Below are 24,722 nucleotides of genomic sequence, written 5' to 3'. Positions count from 1 at the left end.
TCCCGATTTTGAAAGCATGTACCCTAATGCTGTAGTTGTGGGTATGTTCACTGAGCTGGGAAGTTGATTTGCAGACATTTCAGCCCCAGTCTAGGTGACATCTTCAGCGCTTTGGAGCCTCCTGTGAAGTGCTGCTATACTGTGTCTTCTGGAATGTATTTGGTTTTGTTCCTGCTGCGTCCGTTTGTTTGTTGTAGTTGCCAGTATATTGGGTCAAGGTCACAATATGTTATTGATGGAGTCCATGGCTGAGTGTCATGCCTCTAGAAAAATTCATGCTGTCCTCTGTTTAGGTTAGCCTATTATCATTGTGTTGTCCCAGTCACATTTGTGGATCTTGTCATCTATGGGATGACACAGATGCAAATTGACTTCCCAGCTCAGCAAATGTACCCACAACTACAGCAACCAATGCCTGAACTTTACACAAACCTTGTGCACCTGTATCCTTGACTCCTTCAATGAGGAGCACCATCCTCTCAGAATCTACCAGGTCAAATCCTCCCTCAAATTGCTCACCTTTCCTCTTCTAAGTTCCACTGAGCAACTTTGTTCATTTTAAATAACGTTCATAAACACTGGTCTATTACACTTGTTCATTAGAATCCTTGTCTTTTGATTATCAAACAGTATTCCAGCAGAAATGGAGAATATAAACATTCCTCAAAATGGGTACACTCTTGGGCAACATTTTACCAAGCCGATAAAAATAAAACCCTTGGGATACTAAACCAGGAATCCATCTCCGGTTTTTTCCTTGTTTAATCAAAGCAAAATGCTGCAGATGCTGGAGATTTGAGACAATCATAGAGATCCGAGCTCTTATCATCGTCCTAGAACCACTACAGTGTGGAAGCAGGCCATTCAGCCCATTGAGTCCACACTGACCGTCCTAAAAGCATCCCACCCCAACCCATCTCCTCATAATCCTATTATCTGTAATCCTGCATTATCCATGGATCATCCACTAACCTACATACCCCTGGCCTCTGTGGGCAATTTTCCATGGCCAATCCACCTAATCTCCACATCCCTGGGCACTATGGGCAAGTTAACATAGTCAATCCACTTAACCCGCACATGTTTGGCAGCTTGTTAGTGTTTCAAATCTGATGTGATTCTTCTTCACACAAGCCTATGGAATAGTAGCCGAAGAAGGCCATTCAGCCCCTCGAAACTGTCCCACCTTTCAATAAGATCAAAGCAGATCCAACTGAGGTCTCAACTCCACTTTTTTGACAACTTCCCGTATCCTTTAGCTTCCTTGTTGGTCAAACATCTACTGGCAATATGAGAAATACTCGAGGAGTTTGTCTCCACCACCCTCTGGACACAACAGCCTCAGGCAACTGAGCTTTTCCAGCACCATTAAATATAGCTTCATGCTGAGGGTAGATTGAAGAAATTGGGAAAGTTCTCCTAGAAGAAGAGAAGGTTGAGAGGAGATTCGATCGAGATTTTCAAAACCATGGATAAGGTCGATAGGGAGAAGCTGTTCCTGCTTGTGAAATGAACCAAGAACATGAGGGAATAGCATTAAAGTGGTGTGCAAATGAAGCAAGGGTGATGGGGGGGAAAAGCTTTTTCGTTCATTGAGTAGTTAGGGTATGGAGTGCACTGCCTGGAAATGTGGTGGAGGCAGGTTCAATTGAGGCTTTCGAGAGGGACATTGGATGGTTACTTGGATAGAAATGGAGTGCAGCGATATGGGGAAAAGGCAGAAGGTTGACACCAGATAGCAGAACTGGTGCAGGCACTAAGGGCTGAATGGCCTCTTGCTACTTCCTAACAATTCTGTAATTCGGTAGCTGGTTTCACTGGATTTTGACAATAGTATGGGACAAATCGCAGGGACCCAAGGCTGTCTGCCCTTTGTATCACAGCTCAAATTCCCCAAGAGCCCTGACCAGAAGGGGACTCCTTCACCTCCTTGCTGCTTGTGGGATCTTGCTGGGTGCAGAGCGACGGACAGCTTGGGTCCAGCACTCTGGCGACAAAGTGTTCAATTAGACATGGGTAGGCTTGGGACACCCCTGAAAGGTGCTGTGGGTCACAGACGAGAATAACAGAATCTCACGATTTCCCGATGTGTCAAAGTGCTTCACAGATGGTGAGAGCCTTGTTCAGGCGTACTCTCTGTGGTAACGCGACAAACACTTTGCACTCAGAGGGCTCACATGAGCAGCAACTCAATAATGACTCATGTGCTATTAGGGGTTGAGCGATGAATATTGACCAGCACACCAGGTTAGAGTAATATCTGCTCCTCCCCAATTTGTAGAGGCATTGTCATGGAGAATGCAATGATTTCAAGTTGACTGCCAAGCTTCGTCTAAATTTAAATCCGCCAGGTCAACTCTGTTTGCACCATTAGGTGATGACTGGCAGTTAACTATCAGTGTCGTCTGCATTTAAATGTGTAGGTAGAGTCAATGATGGGGGGAGGGAGTGTTTAGATGGGGCAATGGGGGGAAATAAATGGTTGGGTAGAATCAGTGATGGGGGAGAGTGTACCTGGGGGTTTGGGATGGGGATTAAATGGATGGGTAGAGTCAGTGATGGGGGGAGAGTGTACACGGGGCTGTGGGATGGGGATTAAATGGATGGGTAGAGTCAGTGATGGGGGAGAGTGTACCTGGGGGTTTGGGAGGGGGATTAAATGGGGTGGGTAGAGTCAGTGATGGGGGGAGAATGTACACAGAGATGTGGGATGGGGATTAAATAGGGTGGGTAGAGTCAGTGATGGAGGGAGAGTTACAAAGGGCTATGGGAGAAGATTAAAGTTGCTGACCTATCACTATAATTGCCATCTTTTACATCTGTGCAAGAGAGCTGTGTGAATGATGTGGGAAGATAAATGTAGCTGTCTGAATGCACTTTTTAAGAAGCATTACCATGAGCATTCTGCGGTAGATTGCGATAATTACCTTCTTTCCTTCCACAGATGGTGTTGTCTTGGTCGATCCAGAATATCTGAAGGAAAGGAAAGGTAAGGATTGTTGTTGCTGCTCCTGCAGACATCGAGTTTCAGACTTGTACCTGTTTCCAGAAACCAGCTGTGAGACACCCACAGATCGACAGACCTTCATTCATTCATAGAGAATAAATGGTGGCACACTTTCTGATATTTTGTTTGATTTCTTTGGAAGATTATTGTTTATACAGAGACAATGTTTCAGGCTCAGTGGACCACCAGGGTCCTCAGCAACAGGGACCCGGGTTCGATTCCACCCTCGGGCGACTGTGTGGAGTTTGCACATTCTCCCCGTGTCTGCTTGGGTTTCCTCCCTCAGTCCAAGGAAGAGTAGGTTTGGTGCATTGAACATGCTAACTGACCAATAGTGTCTAGCAATGTGCAGGCTGCATGGATTAGCCATGGGAAATGCAGGGGTTACAGGGATAGGGTAGGTGGGTGTGTCTGGGTGGGATGCTATTTGGAGGGGCGGTGTGGACTTGATGGGCCAACTGGCTTGCTTCCATACTGAAGGAGTTCTAAGTGAACTTAGGCCACTTAGAGAATGAGGCTAGGGAAATAATATTGGGGTCCCAGGAAATTGCAGAGGAGTTGAATAAATACTTCATGGTATAGGACACTAATACCATTCCAAAAATACTAAATATACAAGGGGCTAAATAAAGGAGGAAATAAACATAGCAACTATCATTTGAGAAAAAGTTCTAGGGAAACTAATGGGGCTAAAAACTGATAAATCCCCTGGACCTGAGGGGATGTGTCTTGGGATATCAAAGAAAGTAGCTTTAAGGTAGAATCATACAGCAGGGAAACAGTCCCTTCAGTCTAACCAGTCCACGCCAATCATAATCCCAACTAGACTAGTCCCACCTGCCTGCTCCTGGCCCATTGACCTCCAATCCTTTCCTATTCATGTCCTTATCCAAACGTTTTTGAAATATTGTAACTGTACCTGCATCCACCACTTCCATGGAATGGCAATTCATTCCATACATGAACCACTCTGTGTTTAAAAAAAAAAGTTGCCCCTCATGTCTTTAAAACTTTCTCCTCTCACCTTAAAAATATGCCCCCTAGTTTTGAGATACCCCCACCCCAGAGGGAAAAAAAAACTTTGCTAATCACCTTATCCATGTCTGTCATGATTTTACAAACATCTCTAAAGCCACCCCTCAACTTCCTCCTATGCTCCAGTGATAAGTCCCAGTCTATCAGCCTATCATTATACATCAAATCCTCCACTGCCAGCAACATCCTGGTAAATCTTATCTGAACCCTCTCCAGTTCAATATTATCCTTCCTATAGCAGGGTGCTCAGAACTGGACACAGTACTACAGAAGAGGCCTCACCAGTGACCTATACAACCGCAACATGGTATCTGTGGTGTGTTCCAATTTACACAAACCTGAGAACTCTGAAATTGGGAATTGACTTAGTTCCAAGCATTTTGGATTGGAGTGCTTTCAGCATAATGAAAACAATTGAAAAGAGGGAGTTACTGGGCCCAGTACCAGGTACATCATAGAAGGAAACCAACTGAGTTGAATTACGTCACAGGAAATGCAATGGCAGCATTGTTGATGCTCTGTCAGTAATCTTTCAGGAATCTTTACATTCTGTAAAAGTCCCAGAGGATTGAAAAACTGCCATTGTAACACCTTTACTTATTTGAAACCCTGAAGTACTGTCCTTTGGTATAACTACTGTCAGAGGACTTTTAGATTACTCCTGCTAGTGTCTCTCCAGCCTTTGTTATTACTAACGTACACCCATGTGCATTCTGTATCATCCAATCCAAGATTGTTTATTGCCATTGTACTCATTCCATCTCCAAGTGCTTAGGAAGCTGCGCATCCACCCCCTCCACCAACATTCCCTTCCTGCCTTCCCTTTTGAAGAGGTACCCTACCCCAGCTTTGACCTCCTTGTAACCAAGTCTCCATAATGGCTATAAAATCCGACCCATCGCCCTCTTTCTGTGATATTAATTTATTCATTTTCTTCCACAAGCTGCGCACATTCAGCTGAAGAGCCATTAATTTGCCATTTTACCATTTTTTCCCGTCACTTGCTTTCTTTAAATGCTTTAACACTGTCTCCCCATCTACTTATTCTGTGCATCATTGTCAGAATAGTTCCCCTGGTCCAGACATGTGACGTAACCCATCTCAGCAAGTTGATTTAAAACGAAAAGCCACGCGAAGCAGTGAGAGGAGGATTAAATAGGAGTGTAGAGTCAGTGAGGGGGGGAAGAGTGTACACGGGGCGGTGGGTGGGGGATTAATTGGGGAGTAGAGTTGGTGAATGGGGTGGGAAGAGTATAAACTGGAATGGAGGTTGTGATGGAAAGGCAGACCCAGAATCATAGAGTCATAGAGATGTGCAGCACGGAAACAGACCCTTCGGTCCAACCCGTCCATGCCGACCAGATATCCCAACCAAATCTAGTCCCACCCGCCAACACCTGGCCCATATCCCTCCAAACCCTTCCTATTCATATACCCATCCAAATACCTCTTAAATGTTGCAATTGTACCAGCCTCCACCACATCCTCTGGCAGCTCATTCCATACACGTACCACCCTCTGCGTGAAAAGTTGCCCCTTAGGTCTCTTTTATATCTTTCCTCTCTCACCCTAAATCTATGCCCTCTAGTTCTGGACTCCCCGACCCCAGGGAACAGACTTTGTCTATTTATCCTATCCATGATTCTCATCATTTTGTAAACCTCAATAAGGTCACCCCTCAGCCTCCGACGCTCCAGGGAAAACAGCCCCAGCCTGTTCAGCCTCTCCCTGTAGCTCAAATCCTCCAACCCTGGCAACATCCTTGTAAATCTTTTCTGAACTCTTTCAAGTTTCACAACATCTTTCCGATAGGAAGGAGACCAGAATTGCACGCAATATTCCAACAGTGGCCTAACCAATGTCCTGTACAACCGCAACATGACCTCCCAACTCCTGTACTCAATACTCTGACCATTAAAGGAAAGCATACCAAATGCCTTCTTCACTATCCTATCTACCTGCGACTCCACTTTCAAGGAGCTATGAACCTGCACTCCAAGGTCTCTTTGTTCAGCAACACTCCCTCGGACCTTACCATTAAGTGTATAAGTCCTGCTAAGATTTGCTTTCAAGAGTTTTGAAAATGTGAAGCTTGATGCTCAGGACATACCTAATAGTTTGAGGGACTGTGCTGACCCTGTTTGTCGGAGAATGTTCTAACCAGCTAATATTTCCTCTGCTCTTTCACAGTGTTTGTCACCTTGACGTGTGCCTTTCGATATGGCCGGGAGGATTTGGACGTGTTGGGCCTGACCTTTAGGAAGGATCTCTTTGTCGCCAATGTTCAAGCTTTTCCACCCATCGTGGAGGAGAGGAAACCGCTAACCCGGCTCCAGGAACGTTTGATCAAAAAACTGGGAGAACATGCGTACCCCTTCACATTCGAGGTCTGTCCCCTGAAGTTCAGACTCTAACACCAAGGGCAGGAGCTGTTACACAGTGAAGTGCTGAGCTGGTCAACAGGTTCAAATGTTGTGCACTGTTCCACAAGAGTCTTACTGAAGAGCAACAACAACTTATATTTACATACTGCCGTTTACAAAGGTCACATATGTCCCTCGCTGTATCACCGCTCAGTTTTAACCCTGTCCCACCTTATCTGCCCCTGGCTATCTCCTGTCTGGTCCCCCTCTGAGGGTAAGAGGAGACCGGGGAGATTGGGGGAGGGGTGGATTTTTCACCGCTACCCCATCTCCTGAAAGCCAGAATTAGTGAAAGAAAGAAATGCTGGAGGATTGGTGGGGAGGTGCTAGATAGGGAGGATAGAGGGGTCAGGCCATGAAGGGATTGAAATCAAGGATGAAATTGGACAGTCACCATCCCTGATTCGGAGATGCCGGTGTTGGACTGGGGTGGACAAAGTTAAAAATCACACAACACCAGGTTAAAGTCCAATAGGTTTATTTGGAAGTACTAGCTTTCGGAGCATCGCTCCTTCATTAGGACATCACAACCACTGGATGGAAGGAGCAGCACTCTGACAGCTAGTGCTTCCAAATAAATCTGTTGGACTATAACCTTGGTGTTGTGTGAGTTTTAATAATCTCTGATGAACTTTACAGTTCAGTTTATTGTCAGTTTAAATATAGAGGTGGGCTGCAAAGAGAAATAAGTTGGATTTACCCTCCTTGCGGTTTAATTGTTGCTTTTGGTGTTTCTGAGGTGATTAAACACACTCACACCTCAGGTTTTGTGGGCAGTTACTCATGCTGTGGGTAGAGTTGATGTCAGTATGTTTGTTCTCACTGATGTGTGTCACTTACTCACTGACTGTGGGATGGGAGCTGTTGTGCTAATCAGTGACATTCAGGCAGACAATATTGCCACTGATGGGAAAACTGTTACTCTCTTTTTCCAGATTCCTCCGAACTTACCTTGTTCAGTCACTTTGCAACCAGGACCTGAAGACACAGGAAAGGTATTACTTCCATCTGACCTGCAAATTACTTCTTTCTTTATCAGTGTCTTTTCTTCATGTCGATTATTTCAATCTCTGCTCTCTCCCTTTCTCATTCTCCCCCTTTGATTTCACTTTCATTCACTTTGACTTCAAACATTCAACTCATTCACAGAATGGGACAGAAAATTTATTGTGGGTGATTAAAACCCACCTACCCACTTCTTTGTCATCTTCTCCCAAACCTCCTCCCCATATCCCCCAACACCACCCACCTCCTCCCCATATCCCCCAACCCCACCCAGCTCTTCATCATCTTCCCCCAACCCCACCCACCTCCTCCACACATCCCCAACCCCACTCACCTCTTCATCATCTTCCCCTAACCCCACCCACCTTCTCCCCATATCCATCAACCCAACCCAGCTCTTCATCATCTTCCCCCAACCCTACCCAGCTCTTCATCATCTTCCCCCAACCCCACCCAGCTCTTCATCATCTTCCCCCAACCCCACCCACCTCCTCCACACATCCCCAATCCTACTCACCTCTTCATCATCTTCCCCTAACCCCACCCACCTCCTCCACATATCCCCTAACCCCAACCACTTCCTCCCCATATCCCCCAACCCCACCCACCTTCTCCCATATCCATCAACCCCCCACCTCCTCCCCATATCCTCCAATCCCATCCACCTCCTCCCCTTATCCTCTAATCCCACCCACCTCCTCCCCGTATTCCCCAATGTCACACAGTTTCTCACCATGTCCTCCAACTCCACCGACCTTCTCCCAATATGCCCCAAACCCACCCACCTCTTCCCTGTATCCTCCAACCTCACCCACCCCCTCCCTATATTCCCCAATGTCACACAGTTCCTCATCACATCCCCAAACCCCACCCACCTACTCCCCATACCCACCTACCTCAATACATCTTCGCCATTTCCCCAATACCCAACTACCTTCCCGCTATATAAGACCAATTAAAGTTAACATAACTTCCTAACTTTTCCATTCCACCTCTTTGCAAATTGTCCTAAGTGGCTTAGTTATGTTTACTAAGGGGAAGCAGTAACACAGGGTAATGTCACTGGTATTGTAACTGGATTGATAATCTACAGTCCCTGGTTAATGTTTTCGGGTCATAGGCTCAAATCTGACCACGGCAGATTGTGGAATTTAAATTTCATGAATAAAACTGGAATTGAAAGCTAGTGTCAGTAATGATGACCATGAAAAATAAACATATAGTTCAGTAATGTCCTTTAGGGACGGAAGTCTGCCACCTTTACCTTGGTCTTGCCTACATGTGACTCTAAACCCACAGTAATGTGGTTGAATCTTACCTGCCTGCTGAGATGGCTGAGCAAGTCTCTCAGTTTAAGGGACAGGCAATACTGGACCAGCCCGCAGCTCCCCAATCCCAAATCCCATGCATATCTGTATGTCCTATTTTGTGGAGAAGGTGATGTAATGGCCCTATCACTGGGTTAGTAATCCAGAGGCTTAAACTCATGCTGTGGTGACACATGTTCAAATCCCACCATGGGAACTGGTGGAATTTAAATTGAATTAATAAATCTGGAATTGAATATTAGTCTCAGTGATGATGACCATGAGACTAGTATCGATTGTCATGGAAGCCCGTCTGGGTTCACGAGTATAAGTTTGCCTTCATGACCTGCCCTGACCTACACGTAACTCCAGACCCACAGCAATGGGGTTGTCTCTTATCTGCTCTCTGAAATGGCCAAGCAACCCACTCAGTTCAAAGGGCAGTTAGGGATGAGCAATAAATGCTGACCAAATTTCATTGCCTGTTTGTAAAAGAGTTCTGCTCCTCACTGGTCAGGGACGATGAGAACTCCTATTGCCCCAGTCCCACTTAGGGACTACTTTGTTGCAATACCTCTTGAGTTCAGCTTCCACTGGCTAACGTTCACTGAGGGTTCTCTCTCCTTCTCTTCTCAAAGGCTTGCGGTGTAGACTTTGAGGTGAAAACATACTGCGCCGAGAACTTGGAAGAGAAAATTCATAAAAGGTAGGGCCGTTTACCCTTCCTTCCTTCCGTTTACTATTCCTTTGCTGTGGGAAAGGAAATTAGAGGGTGTGGTGGAGGAGGGGAGGGAATGGTGGGGGTGTGGGCAACCACAAAGTTGCGCAAGGTACTGATTGACTGCCGCTCACTCTTTAGCCAAATTACTTTAGTTCAAATGAGCCCTCACTTCAGGAAGTAATGGGATGGTGAGAGGACATTGAAAGATCCTCACTATTGTCCAAATACAATCTTACTGTGCAGAAGAGGCCATTTCACTCTGTAGACTGGGTAAATGTTTCCAACGATTCAGGGATTCCAGAGCCGGGGGTCATAGTCTAAGGGTAGGCCAGTTCAGATTCAGATGGGGAGAAATGTCTTCACCCAACAAGTGGGGAGCCTGGGGAATTCTCTGCCACAGAAAGCGATTGAGGCCAAATCACTGAATATTTTCAAGAAGGAGTTAGGTATAGTTCTTAGAGGTAAAGGGATCAAAGGGTATGGAGCAAAAGTTGGAAGATGGGACTGAGTTGGATGATCTGCAGTGCTATATTGAATGGCAGAGCAGGCTCAAAGGGCTGATGCTGGAGATCAGAGTCGAGAGTGTGGTGCTGGAAAAGCACAGCGGGTCAGGCAGCATCTGATGAGCAAGATTTATCAGGAATCATGATGAAGGGCTTTTGTCCGAAACATCGATTCTCCTGCGCCTCGGATGCTGCCTGACCCACTGTGCTTTTCCAGTGCCACACTCTTGACTCAAAAGGGCTGAATGGTCTACTCCTGCTCCTAATTTCCATATTTCTATGTTTCAGTGCATTGTATCTTGAGCTGGATCTTTGTAATCCCACTCTTGCACCCCCACCCACCCACCCCATCACATCTCCCTGAGAGAACACATTGCCCATCATTACAATGAGCTTGGTGTAGCTTGTATACTGGGTCACTATTTTAAAAATAAGGCATTGTCCATTTAACACAGACCTGAGGAGAAGTTTTTTCTCACAGTGATTCGTGTGACTTTGGAACTGTCTTTCTCAAAAGTTAGTGGAGGCTGAGACCATTTTTGAAGCAGAGTTGGATAGATTCTTGGGAGGGAAGGGGATCCAAGATTATCAGGAGTTGATGAGGTCATCATATCAGTCACAATTTTATTGAATAGCAGAGCAGACTCGAGGGGCCGAATGGCTTCCTCCTGCTTGTAATTTGTCTGTTTTTCTGAATGTGTAAAGTGGAGATAGTGAGTCTAGAGTTTTCAAAAAGGTAATGTACCCAACTCTATTCCCAAAACCGTAACTTCCTCTAAATTATCCCTTATTCTCTCCTGCTTTGATTATTGGAATACCGCTCAATGTTCTTGGATTGTTTTCTGTTAGTCATTACTGAATTTATTACCAATCTCATAATACTCTCTGCTGGCAGGAACTCAGTGAGGCTGGTCATTCGTAAAGTGCAGTATGCCCCAGAGAAACCTGGTCCACAACCCATGGCTGAGACCACCAGACAGTTCCTCATGTCAGACAAACCCCTCCACCTTGAGGCATCATTGGACAAAGAGGTGAGAGACTACAGGATAACCACAGAGACATCATGCCTCAGAGCTATGGAAGAATGACTTTAGGACCTGAAGTCTTCTTTCAACCTCTCTCTGACAAAAGACCCTTTATCTCACCCTAAGTCTCTGACATTAGTTCCCATGTATCTGTTTTTCCACATAAAAACCATCATCCTGAACCCCTGATTAGATTCCAGACTGTAACTCACTCCCAGGTATCTGTTATTCTATGTATAAAACACCCGAACACCTTCATTAGATTCCAGCCTTTAACTCACTCCTGGTTATCTGTTATTGTATGTATAAACCACCCCAAACCCCTCAATTAGATTCCAGTCTGTAAAGCACTCCCAAGTAAATGTTATCCTGTATATAAACTACTCCAAACCCCTCGATTAGATTCCAATCTGTAACCGACTCCCGGATATCTATTATTCCATACATAAACCATCCAAGCGCCTTCATTAGATTCAGTCTGTAACTCATGCCTGGGTATCTGTTCTTCTGTATATAAATCCCTGAACCTTTCGATTAGATTCCAGTCTGTAACTCACTCCAGGTATCTGTTACTCTGTACATAAACCTCCAAACGCCTCAATTAGATTCCAGCCTGTAACTCACTCCATGTATCTGTTATTCTATATAGAAACCACCTTGAACCCCTCAATTAAATTGCAGACTGTAACTCACTCCAATAAATCTGTTATTCTATAAATAAACCCCCAAAGCCCTCGATCAGATTCCAACCTGTAACTCACTCTGGGTATCTGTCATTTGTTTCAGTTTTGAGTTTTTAGCCATCTATCATCACTATATGATTTCCATGTTGACTCAAATGGTTAACCAGGGAGGGGAGGGGGACCTCTGGATCTTCAACTGTGTGAACACCAATCCCTAACTGAAATATCATGTCTTAAATCATGAGTGTAGCTCATCAGGCAATACTTTTAATGCAGTGGATGTACTCTCAAACCCGTAATCTTGGTGACAGGCCTGAGTCATCACATTCGTCAGAGGATTCTGTGTTTTAAAACTTATAAACATTTTGCCGTTCCAGATTTATTATCACGGAGAACCTATAAATGTCAATGTCCATGTGACTAATAACACCAACAAGACCGTTAAGAAGCTGAAGATAGCTGGTAGGTGACCCCCAGGAAATGCTCTTTCTAACAACACCCTTGACTCTCGATATTGTTTTGAGAGTGAATTGCTTTACTGAAATGCTGACCAGCGTGTGCAACTCCTCACGGGACCAGAATTCTGTTCTTGCTGTTGATTTGCTCGGAAGATGTATCTTTACAAGATTGGCCTTTTGGATTTTGAATGGAGTGTCAAATGGAGGAACTGGATCTTGCTGAAGAGAGACTTGTTGACGCTGTTCATCTTCCACTCATCAGGAATGATGCAAGAATTTGTTTTATCAGTTGCTCATGGCATATGGACATCACTGGCAAGACCAGTATATGCTGCCCATCCCTAATTGCCCCTTGAACTGAGTGGCTTACAATTAGAATTAGAATCCCTACAGTACGGAAACAGGCCCTTTGGCCCAACAAGTCCACACCAATCCTCCAAAGAGCATCCCACCCAGACCCATTACTCTACATTTTTCCCTGACAAATGTACCTAACGCACACATCCCTGAATGCTGTGGGCAATTTAGCATGGCCAATTCACCCTAAGCTGCACATCTTTGGATTGTAGGAGGAAATTGGAGCACCTGGTGGAAACCCACACAGACACAGGGAGAATGTGCAAATTTTGTACAAACAATCACCTGAAGTTGGAACCAAACTCAGGTCCCTGGCGCTGTGAGGCAGCAGCGCTAACTACTGAGCCACCATGCCACCCCTTGCTTGCTTGGTCATTTCAGAGGGCAGTTAAGTGTCAACCAGATTGCTGCGGGTCTTCTTTTATTCATTCATAGAAATGCTGAGCCAGCATTTATTGCTCATCCCTCATTGCCCAGAGGGCAGATAAGAGTCAATCACATTACTGTTGCCTGGAGTCACTGGGTAAAGGTGGCAGATTTGCTTCTGTAAATGGCATTGGTGAACTAGATGGGTTTTTACAACTATCAATGCTGATTTCATGGTCACCATCACTGAGACTAACTTCCAATTCCAGATTTATGAATGGAATTTGGATTCTGCCAGCCAGCCACCATGGTGAGATTTGAACCTGGGTCACCAGAGCTTTGGACCGCGTGATGACTGGTCGAGTGACATTGTTTGGGGCGAGGTGGTGGGCAGTGTGAATGTCACTGGACCAGTCGCAGGCCCCAACTGTTCCGCCACCAACTCCCCTCATTTATGCAAATTTTCCATTGATTACATCAATTTATAAATTCAGGAGAAACGGGGTCTCCTGTTATGAATTGCTGTGGTGGCTTGAAATTTGGCATTCTTGCATTTGTCCTGATGAGCGCAAAATGAAGAATTTTGGCAAAATGTCTTCTCCTTCAGCATTATTTCAGCGATAATTAATTTGTACAGTGCCAGTAGAAGGCCACAGCTTTAAGCTGAATGTACGTTCTAGTTATGAACTCATCCTCAATATTGCGACAATCTACCAGCCCTCATGGCCTCAAAGAGCAACCTTTGGATTGAGACATATCAGGAATGTGCCTGAGGGGTGCCCGTGGAATCTGGCAGGGGTTAGCACAGAAAGTGAGAGCGATCACGAGACAACCAGGCCTGCCAATCTATTTTTTAAATCACATATTCTTCTCTTGTTTTACAGTTCGTCAGTACGCAGATATCTGTCTGTTTAACACAGCTCAGTACAAGTGCCCTGTTGCGACAGCAGAAGCAGAGTGAGTAAAACATTACCAGCCGAAATGATCACAGAACTGGTTACAACACAGATGTGGATATTTGGCCTGCTGTGCCTGTACTGACATTTTGAAAAGGCGGCTGTATTTAGTCCCACACACTGCTTTTTGAACCCCCACAAGTTCAGGCATGTTTCCGACTCTCATTATATATGGTTTCAGCTTGCACCAACTGTTTTGTCAAATGTCTCCACTCCCAACAACTTCATGAAGAAACATTTCTCCTTGTAGTTTTCAATGCTTCAGATGTTCTGTGTTTGATTATGTGAGTCTGCTATCTGACCTACATTCACTGTATTTGTTTGGTTAAACCTGGATGTTGACTCAGAGCAAAGTAAATCGACACCATAGAAACAAGTACAGGCTGAAGGTTGAGGATGGTGTAGATATTGTAAAGAACTCTGTAAATAAAGCTTTTGCACACTTAGAAACTGGAATCACCTTTGCACTGTTCTGAGGAAAATCAAATATATGAAAACACATAACACTTCTCAGCTCCCCTCTAGATCCTTAGCCATTGATGTTAAATCTATGCCTCCATGGTTATTGAGGGAATTGATAAAAACTTACCTAAGCTATCACTCATCATCTTCTACCTGCAAACCTCGATTAGTTGCCTCTTAACATTTTTATTTCCAAGGAGAACAGGCCAAATCTTTCTCTCTGTTACTGAACTCCTTCATCGTTCTGAATATCAAGTTCTTCTCTTTCCCTTTCCAAGTTGCTTAACACTTTCCTGAAGTCGGAGGGCCAGAATTGCCCACAATATTTCAGCATCATGGATAAATCTTGTCTTCACTCCAACTAAGTCTTGTCCATCCCTTATCCATGTTTGTCACTGTCCCCATTCACCCCAACTTTCAAAGTGTGAAGTGGAGTAATGGCAGGACGCAGAGAAGATTTAATTGGAGGGAGATTATACAATGCTGAGGTACAGAGGGATCCGGGTATCCTGGTACATAAATCATAAACTATTAGTTTGTAGGAAAGGCAAGTGATTAGGAAGGCAGATGGGATGTTATCATTTATTGGAAGGGGAACAGAATATAAAAGTTGGAACATTTTACTACAGTTTATTCTAAGAATGTTGTAAATGCATTAGAAGCAGCTCAAAAAAGAACTGTATATTCTAGATACCTTGGTACTTCTGGGTACCTTATAGTATTTGCCACCTCTACCAGTAAATGGGACCAGGTAAGGGTTGTTTGAGGTAGTTCATTATCACTAATCCTCCTTTGTACTTGCTTTGACCTGGGACATTCTATTGAATAATTGTGGAGGATATGACATGATAGAGTATGTACAGGAAAGGTACTGTTATTAGGTAACAAGAAGGTTTATTGCATAACAGCAAAGGTACACATTTAGTCAGGAATAACTACTGGAACTTTATGGAGCTGGTACAGCTATATCTGCTCCCTCCAAGGGCTAGAGTAAAATTTCTTCTCTACCCTCAGACTGTGTGACACCATTAGGAAAATAGAGGCAGCCAGTGTAGTATGGACATTATCCCCTTCAGAACTGTACAACATCTTCACCCAAGTTTTTTTTTCTCCTGCAATTATCCTGTATATACAGACATGTGTGAAACTAACACAGAAAATTGCTGGATAAACTCAGCAGGTCTGGCAGCATCTGTGGATAGTGAGGCCTGCAGATGCTAGAAAGTCAGAGTGTTTAAAATGTGGAGCTGGGAAAAGCACAGCAGGTCAAGCAGCATCAGAAGTGCAGGAGAGTCGATGTTTTGGGCATCAAGACTGACCGAAACATTGACTCTCCTGCTTTTCTGATGCTGCTTGACCTGCTGTGCTTTTCCCAGCTCTGGTAGCATCTGTGGAAAGAGAAACCGAGTTAACGTTTCTAGTCTGGTATTCAGAACATCAACCCCCTTTCTTTCTCTTTCTAAACTACTAAATCATTCCTGAAATCTAACCCACAATACTCTTTGCGGAAGGACATTGAATTTCCTGAATTCGCTTCCTGGGAGATGGCTGCTCAGTTGAAGCAAATACTTTCTTCCTTATAGTCTTCTGGAGTTTTGAACCAGAGTGATGGGGGCGAAGTCATTGAGCACTTTGGAGGCTGTGGTATTTAGAATCTTCTTGATAATGAGAGAGTAAAGGGCTGTTGGTGATTGGCAAGAATGTGGAGTTGAGGCCATGATCTTGTTGAATGGCTAAGCAGGCTCCAAATGATCTCCTCCTACTCCTAAAAACTTTGTTAGAATATAGAACATGGAACAATACAGCACACAACAGGCCCTTGATGTTGCACCGACCTGTGAACTAATCTAAGCCCAGCCCCCTACACTATCCCATCATCATCCATGTGCTTATCCAAGGATTGTTTAAATCTCCCTAATGTAGCTGAGTTGACTACATTGGCAGGTAGGGCATTCCACGCCCTTACCACTCTCTGCGTAAAGAACTTGCCTCTGACATCTGTCTTAAATCTATCACCCCTTGATTTGTAGTTATGCCCCTCGTACAAGCTGACATCATCTTCCTAGAAAAACGACTTTCACTGTCTACCCTGTCTAATCCTCTGATCATCTTGTATGTCTCTATCAAATCCCCCCTTAGCCTGATAAATTTGTAGCAACCCCTGCAACCACTAAGCCAGATTCTGAAGTTGAGATCTACATTAAGTCCAGTTGGCCATGAAATGTGCATTTGTAAAACAATTGCAGATTGATTGTTGGTGTGTCCATTCTCAAAGATGCTGGATGGCAGATTAGAGTCCCTACAGTGTGGAAACAAGCCCTTCAGCCCAACCAGTCCACACCGACCCTCTGAAGAGTAACCCACCCAGACCCATTTCCCTCTGACTAATGCACCTAACACTATGGCCAATTCACCTGACCTGCACATCTTTGGACTGTGGGAGGAAACCGGAGCACTCAGAGGAAACCCACGCAGACCCTGGTCAGTCATACTGCAGAAGGCCAAATCAAACCACTGCAGTTCTTTCTCTGTAAGTGTAGACCTATCCAGTGGAAGTCATTGGTCTAGCCCTTGCAAATAAGGTGGTACAGCAGTAATGTGACTGGACTAGTAATCCAGAATCTTGGGTTAATATTCGGGGATCATAATTCAAATTCCACCATGGCAGATGTCAAAATTTGAATTCAGTTAATGGAAAAATCTGGAATGCAAAGCTTGCCAATGGTGACCACGTAACTATTGTCGTTTGTTGTAAAAACTCACCTGGTTCACTAATATCCCTTGGGGAAAGAAATTGACTCCATGTGACTCTGGACCCAATGTGGTTGCCTTTTGTAACAATAAATGTAAACCTAGCCAATGAACAAAGAGGTTTTTAAAAACACGAGGATGGGAGAAAGGACAGATGACTGAAACAAATGTTCTGGCTATTACCATACTGCCATCTGTGGGATCTTGGTGCGCATAACTTAGCTGTCATTTCTCTGACATTAGAGCAGTAATGTCACTTTAAAGAAACCTCATTGGTTTTAAATGATCTTGGGGTGTCTTGATACACGGTATGATAAACATTATACCATGAGGAACACTTAATGTTAGCACTTAGCCCTTCGAGGGTAAAATTGTTCTAACCAAATACATATGACATTATTCTGGATAATGCTTAAGCACTTCTCAGTGTTAAATCGTTCAGTATCTACTACTCATGCAACAGAGGGTTGTAACTTTCTACCCCAAGAAAGAGGCCATCATATCTACACTGGCTCTTCAAACAAGCATCAATACCTTGCTTCAAATGCACACCATTTAAAATAACTTTTTTATTCATTCAGGGATGAGGGCATCACTAGCTAGACAGTTATAGCCTGTTAGGCAAAAGTGAGGACTGCAGATGCTGGAAACCAGAGTTTAGATGAGAGTGGTGCTGGAAAAGCACAGCAGGTCAGACAGCATCCAAGGAGCAGGAAAATTGACATTTCGGGCAAAAGTCCTTCATCAGGATTTTCCTGCTCCTCAGATGCTGCCCGACCTGCTGTGCTTTTCCAGCACCACTCTAATTTATTGCCTGTTCCTAATTGCCTAGGAGGCAGTTAAGAGTCAACTACATTGTTTATGGTCTGGAGACAGTTTCCTTCCCTGAAGGTCATTAGAGAATCTGATGGATTTTTCCAACAATGGAATGACAGTCATCATTTAGACTCTTATTTCCAGACTTTAATCAAATTCAAATTCCACCATGTGGAAGAATTTGAACTCTGGTTCCCAGAACATTGTTTGAATTGTATGAATTTATTTATTGTCACGTGTACCGAGGCACAGTGGAAAGCTTTGTCTCATGAGCAACACAGGCAGATCGCAGAGTTAAGTAGCATAGATAAGTGAATAACAGGTAAACAGTGGCAAAATCCAAAACACAAGTATAGGTAAATGTATGTGAGTTTATGAGTCCATTCAGTATTCTAACAACAGGAGGGTAGAAACTGTTTCAAAATCGGGGGCTGCGTATGGTCAGGCTTCTGTACCTTCTCCCCAATGGTAGAAATTGTAGAAAACTATTACCAGGGTGGGTTGGATCTTTGAGAATGCTGCCGGCCTTTCCTTGATCTGGTAGATGGGCCTGGTAGATGGATTCTATAAATGGGAGGTTGGCCTTTGTGATTGTCTGGGCCAAGTTCACCACTCTCTGTAACCGTCTCCAATCTTGAATGGTATCTGTCTTTGGATTAACAGTCCAGTAATAATACCACTGCGCCTATGCATTCTTGTTCTTTCCCAAGCAATAATGGCTTCTCCCTACCCACGCTACTCAGCCCACTCATGATTTTGAAACCCACTGTCAAATCACCTCTCTGCCTTCTCCTCTTCAAGGGGGACAGTCCCAACTTCTTCATCGCTGAAGTTTCTCACTCCTGGAACCAGTCTTGTAAATCCCTTTAGCACTCTCTCTCCCCACTGTGTTCACATCTTTCCTATAACGTGGTGCCCACAACTGTACCCAACCCTCCAGCTGAGGTCTAACAAGTCTCTTGTACAAGTTCAGCATCACCTCCTTGCACTTGTACTCAATGTCCCAATTACACATTGAATTAAGGACAATTGATTCTATCAGAGGGTATTGGGTCTTTGGACCTCCCCCCAACTTCCTCAAAAAGGCAGTGGAAACAGAGTCCTTAAATACTGAAGGCAGCGATGGATAGTTTCTTGATAAGCAAATGGGTGAAAGGTTATTGGGGTTGGGCAGGAACATGGAGCACTCGGATCAGCCATGATCTTGTTGATGGGCCGAAGGGTCTCTGGCTGTTCCTATTTCTTGTGCTTTTATGATGGGTTTTTCTGCTTTAACCTTCCATACCTTACCCTTCTCTCTGTTTGTCTTTCTTTCTGCAGTGACATTGTGGCCCCGAGCTCCACGTTTTGTAAAGTTTACACCCTGACACCGTACCTGGCCAATAACCGGGAGAAACGCGGCCTGGCCTTGGATGGGAAGCTTAAGCATGAAGACACAAACCTAGCTTCCAGCACCTTGTAAGCACGTTCAGCCATCTAATAGCATCAGTTTATAAAACTACTATCAGGGCATCAACATTTTAATGCCTCACAGTGAAAGTCTCCCGAATGTGGCAGAAAATGATACAGCACAGAAAGAGGCCATTTGGCCCAATGCACCTGTACTGGCTTTACCCTTGGATCATGGGACAGCACTCATTTCAAACCTTACGTTCAGGGCTTTCCCTCAGTGGATGGTTCAGAATTGGGCAGGTGCTGAAAGAGATTGATGCAGGGGGGCCTTTGGGCTCAGTGATCTCGCATGTGCCTCATCTCTACAGCCTGGACATATCTGGGCTCGGGCTGATCAATGGTAAATAACATTTGTGCTACACGAGTGCCAATCCCACACAAGAACCTTTTCCAACAAGGGAGAATCTTACCATTACCATTTGACACCATCCAGGACAAAGCAGCTCGCTTGATTGGTGCTACATTCACAAACATCGAAAGATGTGCAGGTTAGGGTGAATTGGCATCCTAGTTTTCCCATAGTGTCCAGGGATATGTAAGCTATTATGGATAGCCATGGGGTTACAGTGATAGGGTAGGGGATTAAGCCTGGGTGGTGTGCTCTTTAGAGGGTCAGTGTGGACTCAATGGGCCCAATGACTTGCTTCCAAACTGTAGGGATTCTATGATTCTATTTTATTCTATCCACTCCCTCCACCACCGATGCTCAGTAGCTGCAGTGTGCACTGTCTACAAGATGCACTTCAGCAAGTCTCCAAGCCTCTTTCTGTAGCACTTTCCAAACCTGTAACCAGCAACCCCTAGAAAAACGAGAGCATCGAATCCCCACTCCCTGCAAGTTCCCCTCCAAGTCACTCACCAACCTGACTTGGAAATATAACATCATTCCTTTTGCGTCGCTGGATCAAAATCCTGGAACTCACTCCCTCACAGCATTGTGGGTCTACCAATGTGGACTGCAGCATTTCAAGAAGGGAACTCACTCCCACCTCTTGAAAGGTAATTGCGAGTGAGCAATGAATGCTGGACTGTCTATCGATTCCAGTCTTGAAATTTTGAATTGGATCCTAGCTTTCATGGTCTTTAGGATAGGGAATTCTGATATCTCTCAGAATCACAGAATCCCACAGTGTGGAAACAGGCCATTCGCCCAACAAGTTGACACTGAACATCCCATCCAGACCCATCTCCCTACCCTTTCCCTGTAACCCTTCATTTCCCATGGCTAATGCACCTAGCCTGCACATCCCTGAACACTATGGGCAATTTAGCATGGCCAGTCCACCTAACCTGCACATCTTTGGACTGTAGGAGGAAACCGGAGCACCCGGAGGAAACCTATGCAGACATGGGGAGAATGTGAAAACTCCATACAGACAGTCACCCCAAGGGTGGAATAGAACCCAGGTCCCTGATGCTGTGAGGCAGCAGTACTAACCACTGAGCCACTATGCCACCCCATTAGTTCCCAGGAATTTGACGATGAGAAGATATTGTGGCACATGCCATAAATTTCTCTCTCCACCTTTGAATATTCCCATGCAGAATCCTGAGAGCCAGGACGATTCCAGCAAATAATGAGATGCATCAGTGAGCCATCGAGGTATGTGGTCCCATGTGGGGAGAGAGAGAAAAATCATGTGTTCAGTTCTCCACTATATGTTAAGAGTGCATCTGATGATTAAATTAACTCTGATGATGTTCTTACCCCACAGATTAAGAGACGGAGCAAGTAAAGAGATTCTGGGCATCATGGTATCTTACAAAGTCAAAGTGAAGTTGGTGGTGTCTAGAGGGGGGTAAGTTTGGAGAATTTTTGATGCTGTGCGAGTTACTTTAATTTTCTAAAACTTTGTGCAGAAAATGTGGGCAGCAGATTTCCTTCCTTCAAAGTACTTTAGTGAATCAGATGGTCTTTTTTATAATAATCAATGCTGATCACAGGACAACCATTAGACCAGCTCCTCATTCCAGGTTTTTACTGAATACAAATGTCACCATCTGCCATATTGGGATTCATACCCATGTCTCCATTACATTTGCCTGGGGTTCTGGGTTACTTATCTGTTGACTACAACACTACTTCCCCCATTTCCTGTACCATTCTTGGGTATTTGATTAGTAACCTGGAACATATCCAGGTTTGGGCAGTAATGTTTGCGCCAGGCAATAGGCTTATCCAATAAGAGAGAATCTAACCTACAGCCCTTGACATTGAATGGCATTGCTGTCACTGAATCCCCCACAATTGACTTCCTGGGGTGACTATTGATCAGAAGCTCAACTGGACTCACCACATACCATTCCTGATGAAGGGCTTTTGCCCGAAACATCGGATGCTGCTCTTCGGATGCTGCCTGACCTGCTGTACTTTTCCAGCACCACTCTAATCTAGACTCGCCACATACCACAGGAATCCTGTGGTGATTAACTCACTTTCTGACTCCCAAAGCCTGTCCACCATCTACAAGGCCTAAGTCAGGAGTGTGATGGAATACTCCCCACTTGCCTGGATGGGTGCAGCTCCAACAACATTCAAGAAGCTTGACACCATCCAGGACAAAGTAGCCCACCTGATTGGCACCACATCCACAAACACCCCTACCCTCCACCACCAATGCTCAGTCATAGCAGTGTGTACCACCTGCAAGAGGCACTGCTGAAATTTAGCAAGGCTCCTTGGATAGCACCATCCAAACCAACGAACACTTCCATCTCGAAGGACAAGGGCCGTAGATACACGGGAACACCATCACCTATAAGTTCTCCTCCAAGGCACTCACCATCCTGCTTTGGAAATATATCGCCATTCCTTCAGTGTCGCTGGGTCGAAATCCTGGAATTCTCTCCCTAAGGACATCTCCGCACAGCACATGGACTGCAGTGGTTTAAGAAGGCAGCTCACCCCACCTTCTCAAGGGGCATCTTGGGACAGGCAATATTTGTTTGCCCAACCAGGGATACCCATCTCTTGTGATTAAGTAAAAAGAAGATTGCCTTAACGGATGAACATAATTTGATTACTTTTCTTTCTGTTGAATTGTGGTGTGTTTCATTCAGTAACCAAACTGCTGGTTTGTTTATAAATCTCTCTTTCTCTTTTGCTCTTTATTTTAATGCTAGCATTTTGGGAGATCTTGCCACAAGGTAAATGATGAAGCTTTTAGCCTGTCACTCATTAACCATTTCATCCTTACCTGTGTTGGGCATTTCTTGCTCCAGCAGAAGACATTTCTTTGTCAAGGCATGGGTCTGGAATTCAGAGAGGTGATTGTTGACCATGACACTGGCTTATAGGGAGAACACCCTGCCAGGTGTACAGAGATTCAGTGCAGTGGAGCTAAGGGATGTTCCAATCTACATCCAAGCAGTGGAGTGGGTAGGGATGGAAGGATGCAGGAGAAGGAAGAATGGATGTGGGATACAGTGGTGAAATCAAAATAGCCAGTCATTGCAAACGGAATGGTGAAATTCCAATGATAGCCGTGAACAAAGCCTGCATTTGGACTATAAATTTGGAGTAGCCAGCAGAGCTTGCCAAAAGGTCAGACTGGTGAAGACAATAATTCATAAATCATAGTGACCTGAGTTTTATTCATAAGGGCATAGCGTATAAGAGCAAGGAGGTGATGTTGAATTGGACCACAGATGAATTACAGTTCTGGGCATCACTCTTTAAGGAGGATGTGAAATGTGAAAATACTGCGGCTTTAAGCAACGTATTTTGTCCTTTTTTTTTAATGAAGAAAAGTTGAGACGGAGGTACTGAGCAATCTGCTCAAAGCCAAGAAAGTATACAACTTGTGAGACGTTTGGGGTTGTTTTTAAGTTGGAACAATAGAAGCAGCCTGAATGGGTGGGGTCTAGCTCCCATAGAACCAGGAATCTTAGTTTTAGCTTTCTGCAATTGCTGGGGTCTTGAAGCTTGATGTGGAAGCTCTCATTCCCCTCTCTGTTCCAGTTAAAAGCTGGCATTCTCTTCCTGCTGCTAGAATTGCATGTGAGACTATCTATTTTAATGAATTTGCCCTTGCCAAGGGTGTGTTTATGGGATGTTACTATATTGGAACAGTTAATTCATAGTAGTTAATATATCTATTATCCTATTAAGCATTTTAATAAAGTTACAGTTAAGTAAATTGCTTATTTTTAGTTACTCTGTATTTTAACTGTCGTGGAAAAACAAAGTGAGTTTTGCTTAAAGTTGAGCAGCTTAACCAATTGAACTGGAATGGAATGCCTTACACTTACCTTTAAAATGAGAAAAAGTTAGCCATGGTTCTATCATTTCAATATATTTTGGCGGGGTTTAGTCTGGTCCATAACAGGAGGCCTTGGAGAAAGTGCAGAAGAGATTCATGAGAATGGATGAAGAATTTCAGTTTTACAGATGGATTGGAGAATTTAGGGCCATTTTCCCTTGGAGAGGGAAGCTCAGAGGCAATCTAATTGATGTGTTCAAAATCAAGAGGGCCCTGAGCAAAGTAGATAGGGAGAAACTGTTCCCATTGGTGCAAGAGTTGAGAATGAGTGGACACAGATTTAAGATAATTGGACAAAAGAAGCAATGGAGACTGGAGGGGAGAAACCTTTTCTCACAGTGAGTGGTTAGTTACTGGAATGCTGAGGGTGTAGTGGAGGTAGGTTCAATCAAAACCTTCAAAAGGGAATTAGACTTGCTTTGAAAAAGAAGGATGTGAGGGGTATGGGGCAAAGATGGGAAAAAGTGAATTGCTCATTTGGTGAACCAGACCAGACCAATGGGCTGAGTGGTCTCCTTCCGCCCTGTGTCAACTTTACAATTCCATGATTGTCTTTCAACACATCTAACCTCTTTTTAAAATTAAGAGGAGATTGATGAAGGGGATGTGATGGATGTTGTCCGTATGGATTTTAAGAACCAAAGTCCCACACTGAACCACAGGACACGAGAAACATTACAGGAGAGAAAGGGGCCATTCGGCCCATTGTGTCTACGCTGGCTGATTAAACTAGCTGCTCATTCTTGTCCCACTTCCCAACCCCTGGACAGTATCCATGCAGGTTCCAGACCCTCAGGGACAGATCCAAGTTCCTTTTCAATGAGTTTTCTCCTCAGCCCCCAAACTGGGCAAAGAATTGCATACACCCCGTACCCTCCTGAGTGAAAAGATATTTCCTCATGTCCCTTCTAATCCTTGACCAAATCACATTAACTCCATATCCCTGCTTTCTAACCTCTCCACTCGGAGACTCAAGTTGTCCCTGCCCACTCCATCCAAGCCCCTCATCATCTTGTACACCTCAGTTGTCTCCCCTCACCCTCCTTGGTTCTATTAAAACATCTCCAGCTTATCCAATCTTTCCTTGAAACTACAATTTTCAAACTCTGACAGCATTCTTGTAAATCTCCTCT

General features: G+C 44.4%; 1 protein-coding gene across 2 annotated transcripts in view; it reads left to right on the top strand.

Annotated features, from left to right (window-relative positions):
- LOC122551082 (beta-arrestin-1) overlaps positions 1-24,722 on the top strand; it is a 137,565-nt gene that overhangs the window by 93,772 nt on the left and 19,071 nt on the right. The window contains exons 4-13 of one of the 2 annotated variants that reach the window (XM_087988440.1): positions 2,945-2,989; positions 6,233-6,429; positions 7,401-7,460; positions 9,416-9,483; positions 10,897-11,032; positions 12,087-12,171; positions 13,775-13,847; positions 19,196-19,333; positions 21,043-21,126; positions 22,451-22,474. In XM_087988440.1, coding sequence (XP_087844566.1) covers positions 2,945-2,989; positions 6,233-6,429; positions 7,401-7,460; positions 9,416-9,483; positions 10,897-11,032; positions 12,087-12,171; positions 13,775-13,847; positions 19,196-19,333; positions 21,043-21,126; positions 22,451-22,474 — 910 coding nt within the window. The remainder of the gene's footprint in view (positions 1-2,944; positions 2,990-6,232; positions 6,430-7,400; positions 7,461-9,415; positions 9,484-10,896; positions 11,033-12,086; positions 12,172-13,774; positions 13,848-19,195; positions 19,334-21,042; positions 21,127-22,450; positions 22,475-24,722) is intronic. The other variant, XM_087988441.1, reaches the window with a different exon arrangement.

Source organism: Chiloscyllium plagiosum, unplaced genomic scaffold (genome assembly GCF_037043375.1).
Source record: "Chiloscyllium plagiosum isolate Xiang-an unplaced genomic scaffold, Cpla_swu_hap1 HiC_scaffold_6, whole genome shotgun sequence".
NCBI lineage: Eukaryota > Metazoa > Chordata > Chondrichthyes > Orectolobiformes > Hemiscylliidae > Chiloscyllium > Chiloscyllium plagiosum.
The sequence above is the reverse complement of the archived record's forward strand: the minus strand, read 5'-3'. Positions and strand labels throughout refer to the sequence as shown.